The 22,281-nt window shown below is 37.3% G+C and overlaps 1 protein-coding gene across 13 annotated transcripts in view; it reads right to left on the reverse strand.

The window, feature by feature from the left end:
* The window catches only part of STK33 (serine/threonine kinase 33), a 121,292-nt gene that overhangs the window by 23,093 nt on the left and 75,918 nt on the right, over window positions 1–22,281 (reverse strand). For all 13 annotated transcript variants that reach the window (XM_044752633.2, XM_070491023.1, XM_070491019.1 and 10 more), the window contains 5 exons: window positions 19,934–20,022; window positions 18,020–18,104; window positions 12,505–12,580; window positions 8,262–8,374; window positions 7,727–7,812 (listed from right to left, as the gene is read on the reverse strand). In XM_044752633.2, the coding sequence (XP_044608568.1) occupies window positions 7,727–7,812; window positions 8,262–8,374; window positions 12,505–12,580; window positions 18,020–18,104; window positions 19,934–20,022 (449 nt within the window). The remainder of the gene's footprint in view (window positions 1–7,726; window positions 7,813–8,261; window positions 8,375–12,504; window positions 12,581–18,019; window positions 18,105–19,933; window positions 20,023–22,281) is intronic.

Genomic DNA, 22,281 nt, shown 5'->3' on the forward strand with positions numbered 1-22,281 from the left:
TTCCTCCCTCTTTGTACTTTTCTGAGACTCCTATTACATGGATTTTGACACTTTTACTCTTAACTCCATACATATTAACTTTTCTTTTATATTTTCAATTTGTTTATCTTCTGTTTCCTTCTGTAAAAGTTCCATAATCTGATCATCTAGAGTTTTAATTCATTCTTCAGCTGTACACATTCACTATTTACCCTACAAAATAACTGCATTCTATATTTCAACTATTGTACTTACCTGTAGGTACTACTTGGTTGTGTTATCATTTCATAGTCTTGCTTCATATTATTAACATCTTCCCTTATCTCTTTTCATATGTTCACTTTGTTGACTTTTAAATTCTTGGACTGCCTATTCTAAACTCTCCTACTGGTGTTTGAAACTTGGCCTATAAGCTCATATTCCACAGGAAGTACTGGCTCCGCAGGAGACAGGGCATGGTTCTCAGGCCGGATGCAGGCCCTCAGCCCCGGGAGCTCAAGGAAAAGAAGTGGGTAGAACCCTAGGCACCAAACACCTGCCCCCACTAACCAGCTCCTCAGCTGAGGGGTTCATCCTCATCAACCTTCTCCTCCAAAGAGAAACCCCCTTAGGAGGCCCTCCTAAAAGTAGAACCCACCAGCGGTTCTAGGGTTTGGAGGTCAACAGCAAGAAGTCAATGGCTAAAACTAGTCAATTCCCACCCAATTTTCGTTAGCTTCTTACTCACACAGGCTTCAGTGCTGCTCTGATTTTATTACCTGAGACCCCTGTGAGGGGACAGGCATCCAAGTCCCAGGGCAGAGGAAGAGAGGCAACGGGGGACGTGGGCTGTTTTTTCTTCCTATTTTAACTTCCTGCCCTGGCTGCAGCCTCGCCCACCATACACACCAGCTCAAAACATCCCTTTATCTTCCCAGGGGCTTCTCACACTATTCACCGAATCCTGGTATCATGAGGTTTCTCTCTAAAGTTACTCCAGGTTTAATCTTCAGAGAAGATGCAGTAGTCTGTGCTAATTCAGTATCTTGGCAGGAACCAGAGCCTCCTCCAGCTGGCCTTCCGCTAGGTGTCTTTTGACATATAACTCAAACAGATTTAAAGAACTGAGTGACATCGCTATGTCAGAACTCCTTCCATTCCTGTCTGCTTATTTATGTAAGATTCCCAGTGCCTATATCTGGAAAAACTAAAAACAACAATATAATCAATGCTGAACACTATCTCTTTCTGACAATGAGTAATATTCAATCACGGATGCATGCACTATTTGGGGGGAAATGCAGCCCCATGCTGCCACTAAAGAGATGTATTTCCCATATAGTTTTACTTGTTATCTTTAAGAATTATAAAAAATTATAATTATGTTCTCTTGATCAAATCTAAAATCATAATGATAAATCATTCTGGAATAATTTTTAAACATTTAGAGCCTAGCGTCACAGGAAATAGCAAAAATTTAAATATAAATTTGAACTTTTTTTGCAAAATGAGACAAATGGTAGGGTGATTAATAAAAGCCTTTCAAGCAAAAACATACTTTACGTTAAAGTAAATTCTATGAAAGAAGAGGAATAGAAATACAAATTCAAAGAAAAGAGTGAAGAATTTGAAGTTTCTGCTAGAAAAGGATTTGTTCATATGTTTTTAAAAATGGACAAGATGGATGTCTTATACATGTTAAGAAATATTAGTTTTATTTTTAATTATTAACAATTACAATATATGGGAAATTAGATCCTTTGTAATTAATTAAATTTATGGTAAATATTTTTTAAGCTCAACCTAAAAATCTGAGGAGATTCATCATTTTTCAATATTCTTTTCAGAATTACTCAAGCATGAAAGTTTGAATATACTGTTCCAAAAACCACCTCACTCTTTTTTCCATCTACAGAACCAGCACTTCCTCCACACCTTCTTTTGTCTTACACCATTTTCCCAGTCACCTCAAAAACAGTTTGGGTTCCTCTCACCCTTTTATCTAACATTTCTACCTAGTTGAAAAGTTGTATTGATTCTCTTTCTCACGTCTTATTTCTCCGCTCTTCTCTGTTTCCACACTCATTGCCCTAGTTCCAGGCTTCAGAACCTCACCCCAGTCCTAGTTCAGTTCTCCAGCTCCTGCTCACCATCATGCAAACCACACAACCCACACTTGCCAGATTCTTCTCCCTGAAGTTCTGCCTGTCCTGGCCAACAACACATCCACCAACCCACTAACTGATGGAGTTGACTTGGGAAGAGCCTCAGATACTTGCACTTTGTCCCAACCTGTTCCCATGCTCACCCTGTTTCCATTTAGATCCTGACTCCTAGTTCCATCTCCCCATCAAGATCCTGCTTCTGCCCTTTAGCCATGACCTGAGTAGAAGGCTCCCTCACGGCCTTCATCTCAGATGTACTCCTGGGGCTCTTCTGGCTTCACTCTCTCTCAGGCAGGATACTCCATTAGAACAGGAGTTCTCCCTGTTCTCAGAGCCTAGCCCACAGGCCCCAGCCAGTCCGCCCAAATCGCCCTACAAGGATTGGAGGGACAAAGGAGAAAACTCAATAAGTTCAGCTGTGATCATGTCCCTCAGTGCCTCCAGCAGCGACCCATCATCAAACAAGGCAAATACAACGTGCTCTCCACGTAAGTCAAGTTCTAGAGCAGCGGAGCTCCGACTTGTCTTTACAGCTTCATTTCCCACTACTTCCCTACACGTATTCTATGGCTCTAGAGAAACAGGACCACTAACATACTTCATATTCTCTGAATATACTTCATACTTTTTCTGTCTCTATATCTTTGTGAAGTTCTTCTTTACAAAGTTCTTTCTACATAGAATCCCCCTCCATCTTACCATGACTTCTACTTTTATTCTTTTAGAGCCAGCTCACATATTACCTTCACTTTAAGCAGTTTTGTAATCCCCTAAAGAGAATAAGAGCTCTCTTCTTGAAAACCTAATAGTACTACTACATTCTAATATACTCTATATAAAACATATATAAAAAATACAAAAACATATTTTATACAGAGTATATATATATAATGTATAGAGTGTATTTTATTGTATACTACATACTATATTTTGCATATTTTTATATATTTATCTTAAATATATATATACACGTACACATTACATACTCATTCTCTGCCTGTGTTTCTGGTTTAAACCCTCTACTAGGCTGTGGGCAACCTGTGGGCAGGGACTGTGCCAGACTCATCCTGTGTCCTCCACAGCACACAGTAGTTATGCAATAAATATCTGGTAAATTATTAAGTATATATCTATCATTAAATATTGAGAAAATCCCCAAGGTTCCTGGCTCATGAGCTTCTTCTTTTTTTTTTGCTGGGAAAGATTTGCCCTGAGCTAACATCTGTCGCCAATCTTTTTCTTTTCTTCTTTTTTTTTTTTCCCTCCTCAAAGCTCCAGTACATAGTTGTCTATTCTAGTTGTAAGTCCTTCTAGTTCTTCCACATGGGTCACCACGAGAGCATGGCTGCTGACAGATGAGTGGTGTAGTTCCACACCCAGGAACCGAACCTGGGCCAGCAAAGCGGAGTGCCCCAAACTTTAACCACGAGGTCAGCAGGGCTGGCTCTCATAAGCCTCTTCTAAACCTAATTTTTATAACAACCTTCATTAGACAGGGCCTCATCAGCATATTCATATATAAAAGATAATTCAGAATTTAAGAATAACTAAATATAGTAAATAAAGGCAAGAGCCTTAACATATTTAGGACGAAAATATACAGGAGGAAAAAAAATACTCAACAATTAGTTAGGCATCAGAAAATATCCATTCTCTTACATAGAGTGTGGATATTAAGGCTAAAGGTCAAAAGCTAATGACCAAAACCTGAATAACAATTTGTATATTAATGGACAAGGGCCTTGTTCACACATTAGGACAGACTGGTCTAAAATGAGACCCTACCTTGATTACAAGTGCCTTTGCAACGTGTGACTAGAAAGCAAAGTACACTGCAATTTGGGGTCAATTAGTCTAAGGGAGAGACTCTGTTTTATTCATCTTTGTACCCCTATAGGGCCTGATGGATTAAAATCAAAAGATATTTGTTAAAATCAATATAGACATTTAAATGACTGTTGTCCCATTTAAAATAAGCCACCTTGCAAGACTGATGCACTATAATAACAATTTCCTTCATTTCAAAGAGCGTACAATCGTTCTCCACTATGACAGCAAGTTAAAACTCTTCAGCCTGGGATTCAAGTCCCCTCACAATTTTCTTTCCTTTTCTAAAAGTCTCATTTCCCACTTCTTTCCTTCAAGCATCTTATCTGCCAGTCAAATTGAACTTTCTGATTTCACACTTGCTTGCCTCGGTAACTCTGGTCATTTGGCAATTTCTCATGTCATTTATCATTTTCTTCCTTGCACTGTATCTTATACATAGCTTGCTTCCCTTACTAAATTCTAACTTCCTACATCAAAGACCATGTCCTATATGTCTTTAACTGTATTTTATTACCTAGCACAGGGGCTGGCACATGGTAGGCACCAAAAAAAAAATTCTGTTGAAGGAATTACTGAATGTATGAATAATACCAATAGAGCTCAAATCTGGGAACTACTTTTTGATAAGCTATAAAAGAAAAATGTTTCCTTAATTTATAGCAGTGGTTCTTAAATATAAGTGGGCATCAAAAATACCTGGGAAACTTGTTTAAAATGCAAATTCTTGGTGTTAGTTGTCACCAGCGGACTTGCAAGGATATCAAGAGGAAACTATAATTATCTAACAAGAAGGAATAAACTCCTGGACCACTATGAGAGTAAAGAGGAAAAAAAGGAAGAAAGAGATACAAGAGAATAATGCCACACTCCTGGCAATGTGAGTCACCACCACGCTCTCCCTTTGTAGGAAAGGCATTTCTTGGCTGTTTTCCCTTACATCTAGTCTTTGACTTTTGAAATCAGGATAACAATAGGTATTTATTTTAAGTTCCATTCACTTAAAAATACATAGAGAATACTTTTCAGATATGTACCATATTCTAAAATGCACAATACATCGGCTAAACCATAGAAACTTTTTATCCAATAAAGTTCTTTGAAAACAATGTTACCAGGTGTTAGGTATTGCAAAAAGATAAACTTTGGTTAAAGAGCAGCAAGGCACTGAGAGAACTGACATGTTCTCTTTAGATTATTTCAAACAGAGGATATGAATTACAGAAAGTAAGACTTCAAGTGGTTAAGAAGAAAAGAATTTTCGCCTTTCAGAAGTTTATAAAATGCCAGTATTCTAAACTTCATACACTGAACTTCTTAGGATAGTCCGATATAGTACACACTATCTGTCACTTCTCTATCCATTTGGCAAAGACTACACAGAGACAAATGTTACAGAGGCTCAAAAATGGAGACTTCTGGAAAAATGACCAAAGCCAGAAATAAAGTTGTACTAATTAGAAAACAAATAATTAAATGGCCAAACCCGAATGTTGTGTGATGCTGAAAAGAGATGGATTTCTAAGGCACACCATCTGTTTTGCAGTTTTTGATTTTGCTGTCCTACAAATCTACTCAGTACAGTTTTGCGATGATCTAGTTGCTAGCTCATTTGCACAGTTACTTTAGGCCAGAAATACTTATTGCACAGAGTCATTTGAGAGAGCAACACATTCACAGAAGAGGGCAACTGTCAGGCATTTTTGAGTGAAGACTTTTTTTAGCACTTGAAGAAAAAAATATTATTCAAAGAAATGATTAGAAATTGCCAAAGGAAAATTAGAGAATTTAAAAGAAGAGTGATAAGCACCATAAATTTATGGTATCTAAACTTATCTGGCCCTTCAGGGTGATCGTCAACCTCTCTGTTGGCCAGTCTAATGGAAACTTCTCATCTTGATCTCTCAGCAGCATTTACCTGGAAGTTGACTGCTCTCACTTTCTCAAACATTTTTCTCATTTAACTTCCCTGACACTATTCTCCTAGTTTTCCTCCTTCCTCATCAGCGATTCCTTCTCAGCCTCCATTGCAAGCTTCTCCTCCTCTAAATGTTGTAGTGTTTGAAGGCAGAGTGCTGGGGCTTCTTCTCCTTTCTATCTGTAATTTCTTCCTAATTTATCTCTTTAGCCCAACAACTTCAAATGGCATCTATATACTCATGATTCCCAAATCTATATCTCCAGCTCAGACTTCTCCAGTTCCAGACTCATATATTCATCATCTATTTCATATCTCCACTTGGATGCCACATAGCCATCTCAAACTCAGCATATCTAATATGGAACTCTTGATTCAGCGCCCACCCACCCCAAAACTTTTCATACAGCCTTCCACATCTCAGCAAATGGTATCACTATCCAACCAGTTGTTAAAATCTAGAGATCATCCTTGATTCCTCCCTATCCTCATCCCTCATGTTACCCATCACCAAGTCATGTCAATTATAACCTAAAAAACATATCACGTTTCTCTTCAACTCTATTGCTACCACCTTGTTCAAGCCACCATCATCTCTTAACAATACTACTGCAATGTGAGCATCTCATGTATCTGTAGTACCTAAAACAGTGTCTAGCAAGTAATAGACATACAATGATTTTTGTCATGGATGAATATCGCTTAGCAATATTTCCATGTGTCTTTAGAAATCTTCCATCTCAGTTCTCAGACATTTTATCTGATACCTACACACTTACTCATTTACTGAATCAGTCACTCATTCAGCAATTATTTATTGAGTATTGTATTAATCGGTATTAGATTCAACTGCATATTCTACAGTGTCTTAAAGATGACAGAAGTTTGTTTCCTGCTCACATAAAAATGTCTGACGGTAGGCAGTCAAGGGCTGGCATGGCAGCTCTGTGAGCTAACAGCCCTGGTTCCTTGCGTCTTGTTGCTCTGCCATCCTCACTTTATGGATTCTACTTTATGGTCTAATATGGCTACTCAAACTCCAGCAATCACATCTGCATTCCACTCATCAGGAAAGAAGATGGGCATGAGGAATGCCACACCTCCTCCATTTAAGGAAATTTCCCAGAGATTGCTCCTACTTCCACTTAGACCTCATTGACCACCATGATAACTAGAAAAGACTGGGGATAACTAGCAAAGAAGACTAGATAGCAATGTTTTCAGTTAAGTTAGGATCCTCTTTACCAGAGAAGAAAAAGAGAATAAACACTGAGAAGTAAATAGCAGCCTCTTCCAAAGTGCCTATCATGACCAGTAATATTCTGAGTACACGGACATGAAGATCAGTAAGACGTAATGTCTGTCCTCGAGGTACCAAGTCTCACAGGGGAAAGCAATACGTAAATGAATAGTTACTCAAGATATCAAGGCAGGTTACAGCCACTGTTAGGAGACCTTGGCTTTTCTGAGTTCCCACAGATTCCTTGCATCCCAAGAGTTGAAAGAGAAGTGGACAGTTCCGGTGCGCTACATCACTGAGCTGCTTCAACACTCCACAGCTCTAATGACAGACCTTCCTAGCTCTGCTCTACCGGACTCGACACCGTCATGATACGGAGCAAAGTGAAGTCTGTTTAAACCTCTGTAAACATACACAAACAACTGTGGCAACAGTTTTAACAGTTTGAAAATACCCATTTCAGAAATGTATCAAGACTCAATAATTTATTTACCTTGTCAGAAGATGAAACTAATTGCCTGTTTTAAGAAGATGGTATATAAACTACAAGGCCAAATGAAAAGCAAGAGCAATGGTTTCATGTCAAAAAGAAAGAAAAGAAGTAACACTGTAACTTACTGTTAGCCACTGGTTATCTAGGAGTTCCTTAGCTGTGATTCTGTGAGCAGGATCTATTTTCATAAGTTGTTTCAAAACACTTTTAGCTGCAAATAAGGGAAAATCCTAAAAATCTTATTTATATTAACTACAATTAATACCATACATTTTCCAATTTATTTAGGATTAGGTCTGCATGACATGAAGGAACGATGTCAACTGTAAAATAAATATCATCAGTATAAATGGCTAAGAAATAAATTTTAAGGCCTAAAGTGAGGTTTTATTGCCTGGACTAGTTTTTTGGTCTACAGTAAAAATTTGCTAGATGATCAGCCAATTTCCTCTTCAATTTTTACTAAGTATTTTCTGTTTTTCTTGGAAGTTTTGATTGTAACAATCACAGTGAAGATATCCTGTTTCCACAAATAAATAGTGTAATAGTGTTTATTTCTACAAGTAAATTTAATAACTAAACAGATTTAAAGTATTTGAACGACGGGCCAACATTCTTATGTATACTTGATTTAATAAATAATAACAAATCTATATTTACCACAATCACTTATGGAATCCCAGACTGGATCTTCAAAATGTAGTTCTCCCTTTCTTATTAACTCAAAAAGTTTCTCTTCCGAGCTTGCCAAAAAGGGTGGTTCTCCACATAACCTATAAGAAAGGCAATCATTTTGTTTAGACTTTTTTTTTAATACTCAAAATATGGCTAGTAAAATGAAGTTTCCACGGGATTTGGAAGTAGTGGTGCTTCATATTTAAGTAGAGGACGGGGGAAGTGGGGTCCTCTCTGGATGTGGAAACAGAAGTAAAGGGGTTTTGCTTAGCGCTAGGCTCTCATCTACACTGAAACCTCTGGATTTGCAAATAACCCAAAGCTCTTCCAGGTGAGGGAACACTAAGCTTAACTAGGGTTAAAATACAGCAAGGTGCGTGAGTTTAAGTGCACAGTGAGAGCTGCAGATAACAGAGGAGACACTTCACTGTGAGCAAGGGTTAGGTAATGCTTTAAGGGACATAATCCAAACTGGACTTGCAGAAAAACACACTGAGTTAGCAGAGTCTAACAAGAGTTATCAGAGTCCAACGACCATGTAAGAGTTTTATCCATGGTAAAATAACATACAAAGCTTAGCAACAGTAAGAATAAACCAAGAATAACCCTGGGAATGTCTATAGGCTCTGAGTCAAAGCTAAAAATCCAATAAAATGGCCACAACTCTTCAAAAATGGTATACAAAATGACAAAGGTCGGGATGAGGAAAATCAGAGGATGATGATTTGACCCTTCAGTCCAGCAGGGTGAAAGGTGAGTACACATAACGACCAACGTCAGTAAAGCCGTGAGCAGTGCATATAAAGTAAACACGGGCTTGTTTGCACTTGTCTAATACAGGGACTATGTGTTTTTAGAATCTTTGAAAACAAAGTGCTGTACTATACTTCCCAAAGACCATGGCAAGCCTCTGCTTCAACAGGGATTCAGTCCAAAACTACAAGAACATGCTTAAAAGTTGAGTTCAATTCTTCCTAGTACATTCTCAACAAATGTTGGCTGTCATCATTATGGCCAACTCTGACATCTGAGGGCAACCCTGTAGACAAGAAGTAGATTTTCCCAATCACAACCAGACAGAAGGTGGACTTGGACTCATGACAGAGGAGTCTTCCACTCTCAGGATTATATTTTTCTACTTTATTACTGAAAGAATAAAATGACATAATTCCACTACACTTCCCAAATGCTGGTCTATTACATACATAAATATAATGATCTCTAAGTCTCTGAACAGCTAGATTTTTACTGATTTTTTTAGTTACATTTTTCTTTAAGTCCTTTAAAAATCTTTCCCATGAACATTTTCTGAACAAGTCTAGATTTGACAAACATTTTACATGATAATGATGATGACTTTCCTAGGGAAAAAAGTTGTTTTCCTCCTAGCAGTTTATCAAACTAGGATGAACAATATAGCTTCTCATTTACCAATAAGTTCTTGTTAATAGATTGGTATTTATCAAATTGCTCTGGGAACTCTTATTTAAATACTTTTTACTGGTCCAGCGCATTCTGACCCTCCTCTCTCTGATCTTACTTGCCTCGCTATTGTTTAGTTTTAAAATACACACACACACAAACCACGCCAGAAAAATGGCCTTATGGACAATTACTATCTATTATAACAAGTACAGGCCAGCAAAAGCCCAGCTCATTGAGTCTGTTAACAACCAGTGATATGCACAATTGCCAATTCTTAGCTGCTCTTGTATTGCCAGACTACCACGTAACTATGGCTTAAGGGCTGCATTTAAAAAATTCCACTTTTGTCTGTCCTTTGCAATTTCACTTACAAAAAATATATCTAATGGTTGGTCAATCAGCAGCATATGAAATTTTATGACAGCAATTTTCTGTACATCCAGAAAAGGGAATCCAAGACATGAAAAATGCCTCTTAAAGCCTTCCTATTATTTTCGTTGCCCTCGTAGGAATGAAAACAGCAGAGGATAGTACCCATAAAGGGCATTTATGTTAATTTCACCTTGAGAAAGTATGTTTTCATTGTCCAATTAAAGAGAAATGAATCAGGGGTAACTGATAAACAAGAAAATAACCCCCCTGGAGAAGGTAATATGTTTGCGCCCTTGGTGAAAGAATTATGTATAAGACCACTGGGCTCAGGCAGGTTAATGAATAGCACTGATTAGCTAAGTAAGAGTCTACTGTAAAGAAAGAAAGATGCCTTAAATGATGACATGCAGCCATGCTCTGAAATAGAAAAATTAAAATTATATCTTTAAGAAAGAGAAAACATTTTAAGATATGTAATAAACTATCACACTTTCCTTAACACCAAATTCAAACTGGGAAGGCAGCAAACACCACACATGAATTGTGTAATATTCAATTACATATATGATGTTTCACTTGTGTTGTCTAGAAAGTCTTCAGAGTATAAAACACGAATCTAAAATGGTTATATTTTTAATTAAAGACTAAGGCTCAGACTTTTGCAATATGATTCTAATCAGCACAAAACAATGATCAAAAACTTTGTGAATGTGTTTATACTTTATACAATCTAAGCAGTGATGTGTGTGGACCATCTGAGCCACAGCAGCAACCACATCCTCCAATTTCTACTGCCTGTGTTTCCATTTCACAGAACTGTGAAAATGCAACTACTGTGATGTCAATATTTAGAAATGATCTCGAAGAGGTAGTGCTCAGTGAAATCTTCAATATGACCATAAAACTAATGTCGCGTCAACATAAAAATGTTCATATTCACCAAGAGGCAGAACAATGGCCACTGACTTTTCAGAACGCCTCTTAGACAAGTCACTTTAATTCAATTTAACAGACATATATTAAGCACTGACTACATGCCTACTACTGTACCAGACAGCAGGGGTGCAAAGATGAATAACATAAGATCTCTGTCCTTCATGGATTTTAGAGCAAGGAAAACAGAGATAATACATATAATACAATAATTATATTCTAACATTATAATCTAGTTTTCAAAAGTGCTATGAGAACACAGAAAAGTGAACAATTAATTCTATCAAATTTACACGTGTGCAAACATTCCTTGTTAAATATTCTTATTTTGTTTTTCTTTCAACTTTACTGTTTTGCATGCATTTTTGTATGTGGCCTTAAATCCTCTGGACAAGTACACACCTAATGAACGTAGTAACTCTAGAGTGTAGAGCAGGAGTTAGGGAAATAGAAGGCATTAATGTTTGAGCTGGGCACACTCAGGAGAGAGGTGAGTAGAGAAGAAAAAGAACATTCTAGGTAGAAGGAACTGCATGAGCAAAGACCCAGAGGCATGTAATACAAGGTGTGCCTGAGTCATAAAGGGCAGCCACAGCACAGGGTAGCTTCATGAGAATGCACATCCAGCCCGAGACTGGAAAGGCATGCTGGGGGTAGGTCAGGAAAGGCTTGCTGTGTCATGCCACGCTGAGATGCTCTGACACTTTTCTCCAGCAAGGGAGAATCATCTGAGGTTGTTAATCAGGAAAGTAGCACCATCAGATTTGTGATTCAGAAAGAAAACCCTGACCGCAGTGTGAAGGATGAACTAGGGAGGGTAACCAGAGGCAGACAGAACAGTCAGAAAAACATTGTAAAGTTCTAGAAAAGGGTTCACAAGCAGAAATGATACAACTGAAGAGAACTGAAAGAACAGGTGAGGGCACTTCAAAGGAAAAATGAACAGGACATGGGATTTGACTGAATCCTGAGAATGAGACAGAAGGAAGAGCAAGAAAGACAGACGTTTTCAGGAGCATTAAGAGAATGAGGAACTCTAGGATATTCCCCAGATCCCAGGCTGAGCCTCCATCTGATCAGTGCCCACTCCTCACATGTGCCCTGCCCACGGTCAGCTCTCGTGCCAGGCCCCAGTATCTCCCTTTACCTGATGGGATAAGTGAATCTCTTGTGAAAATACAAAGAAGCTTTTGGTTTGTAGCAAAGGATCAGACGGGTTTTAAGGCAAGTTTTTCACTGTGCTCAGATCATACAGTGCATTGTAGCATTTATAGATCAATGAAAAGCAAAGCTGAAAGTTATAAATTTATGGAATTAAAAAAAAATACCTAATGAATGTACCCGACAACTAAAAGAGAGCTTTTACAAGGACTTCCCAATTGTTTTTTCAGTCGCTTTTTAAAAACTATATTGTCTAGTTTTAATTTAAGATCTATGTAATTCTACTGTTAGAGACTATCCATTCATTTTAAACTGAACATTTAGCAAGGCTACTTACAAAATGTACATTATTACACCGATGCTCCAAATGTCACACTGCTGGCTATAGTCATGGGCATTGATAACTTCAGGCGCTGCCAAACAAGCAGAAATAAAATAATATTAATAATACAATAAATGACTTTTAAATGCTTAAACACAAAGCATGACAAATGTGCTGATGTGTTGTAATTTATTCCCCCACAGGGAACAGGAGAACCAACAGCAGATGTTAAATGAATAATGTACAGGCCTTAACAACTGATGTCACTGCATCCTCACTCCTGTCATGTAGCCTCTAATGGAACGATGGCACACACTGTATAACTAAATGTACTACTCTTCATTCCTCTGAAATTAAGAAATGATTTTGCAAAGATCATGCAGTTATAGTAGAAGACAACAATCTCAGTTCTTTTCCAAAAATAGACTGAATACACGGCTTAAGTGTATATAATTTAAAGCAAGCCCAATATGTATAAATCTGGATTCACAGAAAAACTAAGATAAGTGCTTATAAATCACTTTAGTAAAATAATAATAACAATAACATCAAAGCACTCCTACAACAGAATACGAATTATTTTCCACATTTTCTGAATGAGAAAACTAAGACAAACAGAGAGCTCCTACAACATAACTGGATCAAAAAGCCATTTCGTCACAGGACGAGGACGAGGGGCCAGGTACTCCCCACTCCCCAACTCTGTGCTTCTTACTTTACATGTGTTCACAATCTTTTTTTAAACAATCTTTCCAAAGTTTTGTTGTTTTTTTTTTACTTTAAGGTAGCACATTTTTTAATGATTAGATTTTTTATAACAGCAGGCTTTTCAGAAAGTCACATATGATATTCCAGGGCCATGTCTAGGGCTGAAATATCTTCCTTTAAGGAAAAAGGAAGAACAAAACAGTTATAAACATAAAGATAAAATAAATGTAAACATTTCAATAGACCCTTAAAATTTACAAAGTATTTTTATATAAGTCACATTATTTGTACAAATCATGTAAGAATCTTTTGAGATAGCTATGTAGGCATTTGACTTACTCTGCCAGTGGGGAAACAGGTTTATACCAAGTGACTTGCCTAAATTTACACAGCTACGGAGTGCCTCCCGCATAAAAGGTGTTTTTATTTTAGAAGACAGTTTCACTCTCCCCCGCTTACACACTCACACACATACCTTTTATAACTACTAAAAGCAAATGGAATTTCATTTCCTCTGCCTATTGTTAAAGGAGCTAAAAAGCAGCAGAAAGAGTCAAAAAGTAAACAGAAGAAATAATAAGAAAAGGCTCATCTATAGTTAACTAACAAACTCAGTGATTCATCTCCAAATCAGTGAAAATTAACTGAATAGTACTTTCCTTTGAGCAGCTACTTGTATTCTTTAACTCTGCTCAAACTCTCTAAATACTGAATCATTAAAGTCCAAGGTGCTCTCCGGCCACGTGCCTACGACAAGGGCAAGTTCGCTATTAGGTTTCATGAAGGAGCTCCACGCAGGTGGGTCACACAGCAGGGGCCCGGCACTCCTGGTCCTCACTCTTCCAGAGTCATCTCAATTATCGGGGGCCTTTCTACCTGCATTGTCATCACAGCTCTCCCAGGGAGGCAGAGGCAATACCTGCGCCCACAAGCCACTTAGGAAGTCAGCACAGCTCTGCGAACCATCTGGCTTCTCTCTTGTTCTCTCACTTGTTATCAGCACAGACAACTAATAAGCAGGCATGAAACTCAGGGTGCTGGGATATATTTTCCCCATGTAGCTACAGACCAGATGCCTTTTGCCAATAGGAAGATATGAACAGAATCTAAAGCAGCCTTTTCCAAATAAGACTAGATGATTTTAAAACTTTATGTATCAACTAGGCAAAAAAACAATGAGTTAGATATACTCCTCAGCAATAAAAATGAATAAACTACTGATACAACATGGATAAGTCTCAAAATCCTTACATGGAACAGAAGAAGACAGACGCAAAAGAACATATACCACACACTTTAATTTATATAAAGTTCTTGACAGGGGCCAGCTGGTGGCCCAGGGGTTAAGTGTACACGTTCTGCTTTGGTGGCCCAGGGTTTGCTGGTTTGGATCCCAGGTGCAGACCTACGCTCTGCTTGTCAAGCCATGCAGTGGCAGGCGTCCCACATATAAAGTAGAGGAAGATGGGCACAGATGTTAGCTCAGGGCCAGTCTTCCTCAGCAAAAAGAGGAGGATTGCAGCAGATGTTTGCTCAGGGCTAATCTTCCTCAAAAAAAAAAAGTTCTAGATAGGCAAAACTAAGCTATGGTGATGGAAGTCATCAGCGGCTGCTGGGGTCTGGGTGGGGGACTGACTGAGAGGGACACAAAGGACTTTCTGGGGTGATAAAAATGTTAATATCTTCATTGGGGTGGTGATTATACAAGTGCATGCATTTGTCAAAACATCAAACTTTACACTTAAAATTTGTGCATTTTATCATATGTAAATTATATTTCAATAAGGTAGTTTTTTTAGAAATCTACTAAAAGTACAAAAAGAATTTGTCAAAGTTCTATCTTGGTGGGTGACTTTAATAACTGTCTCTCTTAGAAACCAACAGAAGCAGCAAGCAAAATTAAATTAACAATATGGAAAGTTTGAATCACAAAGCTATCACATTTGATTTTTATAAGCACACACTGAAATTTTTATGCTCAACAACCAGGAATATATATACTTTTTAAATATCCAATGCAAGATGTGCAAAAACGAGTCGTGTGTTCAATCACAAAAAAAATTCCTAAAAGTTGAAAACCTTTAAGTCACAATTGCCCACTACAGTGAAGAAAGCCAGACAGAAAGAACAAAAGTCTAGGAAATCTAACACACATTCACAGGAGTATCAAACACATCCCAACTACCTGGAAAATCCTAAAAGCACTTCTAAATAATTCTTGGATTAAAGAAGAAGACTAAAACTAAAATTATAGACTATTAAGAAATCAATAACAATTAGAACACTGTATACAAAAGAAATGGCCAAAGAATTACCCAGAGGAAAATATTTAGCCTTAAATACATTTATTAGGAAATAAGAAGACTGAAAATAAGCATTTCGCTGAGGAAGTTAAAAAATAAACCAAAAGAAGGAATTCAGAAAAATAAAAACAGAAATCAATGAAAAAGTAAACCAAATAACATTAGCCTTGAGCTGGTTCTTTGAAAGCCCAAAAAATTGTCCTAACCACGAACAAATTTGATCAAGAAAAGAATGATTAGTATTATAACAAGAGCTAAAATTGAGCACTAAGTGCCAGGTACTGTGCTAAGCACTTTACATCTATTTACTCACTCAATTCTCATGTCACTCTGATAAGAACGATGTTATTATCACAATCCCAAATCCACCCTCTCCCCTTCCCTGTTTTATTCTTCTTCCTTAGCACCTCTCTCTAACACACCAGATATTTTAATTTCTTATCTTGTTTACTGTTTGCACGAACATGACATTTTTACGTTTTGTTCACTGTTGTATTCCCCATACCTAGACCAGTGTCTAACACAAAGTAGATCCTCAAAAAGTTTTTGATAAATGAGTGACATAATCCCAATTACACAGATTAGAAACTGTGACAGAAGCAGTTAAGTTGTTTGCCCAGGGTTAATCAGAGAGGAAGTGGCCAAGCTGGAATCCTGAATTAGCCATGTGACATCAGAGGCCATACTGCGAATATTACATCATAGTGCCTTCTTAAAAAAATATTACGAATGGGGAATATAACCACAGATATACAGGAGAATCCAAAAATTATAAGTGAATATAATATGCATATTTATGCCAATAAAAGTGAAAATCTCAATGTAATAAACAATTTTCTATGAAAATACAAATTATGAAAATGATTCCAGAGGATGCGGAAAACTTGAATAACCCAGTATAAATTGAAAATATAAGAGAAGTTTCATCCCCCAAAGGGTACCAGGACCAAAACATTTTAAGGGGAAATTTCATCAAACTATAAATGAATAGACGATTTCTTTTACTTAATTGGTTCATGAGCATATAAAAAGTGAAAATATTTTATTTTTTAAATTAGGCTAGCATAACCATAACATCAGAAAAGACAGGGGCAACACAAAAGAAAGCAAGCTACCCTGAAAGCTCCTAAATAAAGTGGTGACAAATTGAATACAGCAGTATACTATACCAAGTGGGGTTTAATCCAAAAGTGCGAGGATAGTTCAACATTTTAAAAATCTATTAATGTAACTATTTCATTAATAAATTTGAAGAGAAAAAAGATATGATCATTTCAATAGGTACAGATATGAATAGACATTTCATCAGAGAGGATATAGGAATGACTAATAAGTTCAAGAAAAGATGCTCAACATCGTTGGTCATTAGGGTAATGCAAATTAAAAACCACAAAGAGATACTACTTCATACCCACTAGAATGACTCTACTTAAAAAGACAGTTAATATCAAGTGTCATCAAGGATGTGAAGAAACTGGAACCTTCATATACTGCTAGCAGGAAGGTAAAATGTTACAGCCACTTTGGAAATCATTTGGCAGTTTCTTAAAAAGTTAAACATAAATAATATATGACCCAGCAATTTCACAGATAGGTAGCTACCCAAGGGACATCAAACCATAGGTCCACATAAAAATTTGTACACCAATGTTCATAGCACCAATATTCACAATGGCCCCAAACTGGGAACAATCCACATGTCCATCAGCTACTAAATGGAGAGACAAGATGTGGCATGCTGAAACAATGGAGAATTCAGCAATATAAAGGAAGAGACTACAGATACATACTCCACCAGGGATATACCTCAAAAACTCCATGCTAAGGGAAAGAAGCCAGACATAAAAGACTACATATTGTATGACTCCATTTACATGAAATGTCCCGAAAAAGCAAATCTAGAGAGACAAAAAGATTAGCGGTTCCCTGGGGCTGGCATGGGAATGAGATTGAGTGAAAATGGGCATGAGGCAACTTTTTGGGGTAGAATTGTTCTAAAACTGGTTTGTGGTGATGGTTGCACAACTCTGAATGTATGAAAAATCACTTACTGGTATATTTTTTATGGTATTTAAATTACACTTCAGTAAAGCTGCTGAAAATCACATTTAGAAAAATTGGAAACGCTGCTTTACAAAATATACTTAATCAGTACTCTTTATGAAAAACTATTTGATGGCAATTAGATTGGACACAAAACGGAAAGAGGCAAAACACACACTAATTGATGCTAATTTTAGCATCAATTAACAAAAACAATAATTAAGTTTGGGGTATGATTACCTAAGAGATATAAACAACTACAGAGAAGACCAGAGAAACAAAAAAAACTACAGTCTTTGAAGACAAGAGCTATGAGAAAAATGCTAAAATAACTGAAATTATTTGACCTAAAAAAAGAAAAAGTAGCTTGATCAGGGCCATTAAGTCAGGATGGCAAAATCAAATTGCTCAAGTTTTAATCCACACTGTTATTTTACTCTTTTATATAGAAAACTCATTCTAAGTCTACTACTCACCCATGTAGATAGGAGTCCCACACGTGCTCTGCAGCATGGCCTCACCTCGACCCTGCTTCTTCACAGCTAAGCCAAAATCCGTCACCTGGAAGAGGAAATTCCAAGTCACCTGTTTTCCCGTCCCAGAGTTCAACTCATTCTGCAGGTAGGACTTCCACCACATTGTAACTGCATCTAACTCATGGATTCTTGAGGATGGAGGGGCTTTACTCATATTACTAGCAAGGACTCTGCTTTCCTTCCTCACCCACCCTTCTTTGTGAAGAAGAAACTTGGTAAAGAGAAGCTTGGTTTCTCAAACCTTAAGAAAACGCCCATGATGCTGATTGTTCATTCCATCTAATTAAATTCACCAGTTCAACATAGGAAGTTGTATCTTGAAGAAGGAATTTAAATTCTTTCATGTGAAAAAGTTATTTTTTAAAAAGCCCTTTCATTGTAAAATACATTCGGGCCTTAGTATGTTAATTAGCTATTTTTCTGATTCTCCAGCTATGTTCCGGTTTAAAGCATGTTATAAACGCAAGTCATTATCCTTGCCAGAACTCAAGGAAACTCCCCCTTTTTATAAATATTTATAAAACACTCTCTCTGGTAAATACTATCTTTTCTTTGCTATTATTCCCTTTGTGTTTCTAGAGTATACTAATAAAACAATTACTACATTATTAAAAAACTACAAGAAGCAAATTAACAGGGAAAAAAACAGTATTACTACAAACACATGAGAGGCCTACTGCTGCAACTGCAGTCTTCACGCTCAGTCCTAAATCCTGGCCATTAAACGTTTGGCTATTAAATATTCAGCGTGTGCCCTTGGTCTTGTCTCCCAAGTTGGAACAGCCTTGGGCTGAAAGCAGAAGAACAGGCACATTTACTGATCATGCAACCAAAGCTGGGCTCTGGGTCCACGGACACCAAATGCAGTTTCCAGTGCTTATGCAGTGAGAGAATGTTCCTATCAACATGGAGTATCGCTGTTTTTCTAAACAGATTAATCAATTTCTCCAGGAGTTTTCACAGTTACCCCATTTGGAGCATTGTGATACACATCCTTCTCTAGAGAAAATCTATACAGATATAAAATATACAAAAGATTTCACGATCCAATTCAGTTCTTTGGAGAGTATTCATCTCTTCCTTCACCAAATACTAACTGAGCACATACTATGTGTCAGGCACTGCTCCAGGTACCAAGAGCGACTAAGACACACATAATTCTCGCCCTCATGGAGTTTACAACGGATCTATTCAAGAACACTTACTAGGGTAAAACAACAATACCATTAAACCTATATATCACATGGGGATTTAGCTTCTGCCACAGAGCGAGTTATTCACAGACAACATTTTATTCCTAAATTAACACATTCATATATTTTGAAAGCAGCCACCATTAAAGTGTTAAGTAATAAATAATGTGTCCTATCATTTATTTGACATTAAAGAACACAGTTTGAATAAAGCCTTCGAGAATAAACACTTGGCACATTAATTGTGCTTAGGACATAAATATTAATACCCAGGAAAGTTTTCAATGAGAAATATGGACTTTACATGAATTTAGTATCAGAGGCACAGCCAAGGTGTGTTTTTCTCTAAATCTATAACACATCTATATCAAATTACCAGCCACAATTTTGAAATTAATTAGAATTCAGAGCATCTGTTTGCTTGCTATTAACTAATGATTAACAACCATCCAAAGGCATACGTACTTAAAAAAAAGTCAATAGCACCACTTAACTCGTAAAATCATTCTTGTCAGTTACAACCTCTTTTGTAAAGTCTTAATTTTTTAACACAAGCCACTTATTCTCTGGCTGCTCAAAAGCTTCCAAAATGTATCTAAAGATACCACTTTGCAATCAAATTGTTTATAGGCAAATATATACCACCATCTCTATACCTTACCTTTATGTTTAAGTTCATTTCATCGTTAGCATCGATAAAGCTGCTTTTAACCATTATGTTTTCCAGTTTTAGATCTCTGTGTACTATATCTACCAAGAAAATAAACAATAAATCAACGAAATGAATAATGGAAAAATAATTAGAGGGGACATTAATAGAACAAATAAATATATTTGACACATTAATGTCCACTGTTGAAAAATTTGAGGAAGGCCAAGTTAATTCTGCCCTGCTTCATTCCCTTTCTTTCAAATCCCTTTTCTCCATATTTCTAACCCTAAGGAGCCATTTTCTTTGACTCTCTCCTCCCTCCCCATTTCCCTGCTGCCCCAACTCACTGTTCTTCATGACAAGTGGCCTGGTGAGTATTCCAAGGCTAGGTATTCCCAGGAGGAGGGAGACAATTGCAGTTACAAGCCCAGTAAGGTTTCCCATATCCTTAGGTCTTCAGATAGAGGATTACTTCTATGTATATGTTAATGCCAATATAAACATTTCACATACTGCAACTTTGTCACATGTACACAAACTATACTTATTTCAGTATATTTTTCTACAACATCAGAACATACTTTCCTACTCTTTATATGTTAAAATAAAAACCAGGGGCCGGCCCTGTGGCCGAGGGTGAAAGTTCCATGCCCTTTGCTTCGGCAGCCTGGGTTCACGGGTTCAGCTCCCAGGTGCGGACCTATTCCACTCATCAGCCATGCCGTGGAGGCATCCCACATACAAAATAGAAGAAGACTGGCACAAATGTTAGCTCAGAGCTAATCTTCCTCAAGCAAAAAAAAAAAAAAAAAAAGAGGACAATTGGCAACACATGTTAGCTCAGGAATCTTCCTCACCAAACAAACAAACAAACAAAAACCCTTGAGACACAAAATCTCCAGTTCAACATGTCAGACCTCAGATACGATTTTTAAGTATGTGCAAATAATCATGTATGAAACAGTTCCTTTGCAAATAATTGACTCAGTTCCTATCCACAGCAATCATTTCCCTAGACTTGAAAAGTTATATGTGTAATTGCTGGAAAAAGACAGTTGAACGAGCCCTGGACTAGCAATTATACCTAACCATTTATAGCTCCCTTACAAACAGCTCCCAGCTTACGTTTTGGGAATTTTTATTGTTTCTATTACTCTGCTTATCTCTTTTTACCTAGATACGATACAGTTTTAATTAATATATCTTTGTAATATGTTTTGGTCCTTGGCAGGGCAACTCTCCCCGCTGCCTCCATTGTTCTTCTCTTTCATTGTTTTCTTTGCTATTCTCACCCATTTCAGATATCAAGTTCTATGAAAAATCTTACTAAGATTTTGCTGGGAATTATACTGAATTTATAGCTTAATGTGGGAGAACTGATACTAGCATAATAGTAAGCCTTTGGTTTCCTGTCCTTGCAAATGTTGCCCTCTGTGTGGAAAGCCCTCCCTTTTTTTCTCTGAGTTTGTATTCCTCAGCTCAAGTTTTCCTTCCTCTGTGAATTCTTCCCAGACTTTCCAAGTCAAATGAGGCACTGACAATTCTACCCTCCTTGCACTTTACATGGCTCTCCATTAGAGAAACTGACATGTTGCATTACAATTTGTTTTCTATACTCAATCTCCCACGAGCCTGAATTCCTTGAAGGGCAGAGGCCTTGTCTAAAGTCTTTGTACCTCCAGAACCCACCACAGTGCAGCAGGTGCTCAGGAAATATCTGCTGAATGAACCCCTGGGCTCAAGTACCAGCCCTGCCACACCTAACCATGTCCCATCCCCTCTCTGGAGCAAAGTTTTTTCTCATCTGCAAAATGAGAAGGTTCTAAAGTCACATGTAAACCAAATCAACCTTGAAGGAAAAAAAGGAGGAACATGAGGAAAAGCAGCAGCAGTAACACCAAAGAACAGTAAAGCAATTCAAATAATTGGAATAATTTTTAAATGTGGATTTTAAAGTAGTGAAACTATTCCATATGATAATATACTGGTGGATACATTTGTCAAAGCCCATAGAATACAGAACACCAAGAGGGAACCCTAAAGTATACTTTAACTATGGACTTTGGGTGATATTGATGTGTTCATGTAGATCCATCAGTTGTAACAAGTGTACCACTCTGGTGGGGGATGTAGGCAATGGGGGAGGCTGTGCATGTATGGGTGGGGGTATATGAGACATCTCTGTAACTTCTACTCAATTTTGCTGCTAACCTAAAACTTCTCTAAGTCTAAAAAAATACAAACCAAAAAACAATGCCTAGAATATATAATTTTTAATGTTATTATTAATATATAAATATTTTTAGAAATTTCACTTTTATTATTGATTTGTCTACTTTTGATTTGATAATATTAGC

Source organism: Equus asinus, chromosome 20, assembly GCF_041296235.1.
Source record: "Equus asinus isolate D_3611 breed Donkey chromosome 20, EquAss-T2T_v2, whole genome shotgun sequence".
Lineage (NCBI taxonomy): Eukaryota > Metazoa > Chordata > Mammalia > Perissodactyla > Equidae > Equus > Equus asinus.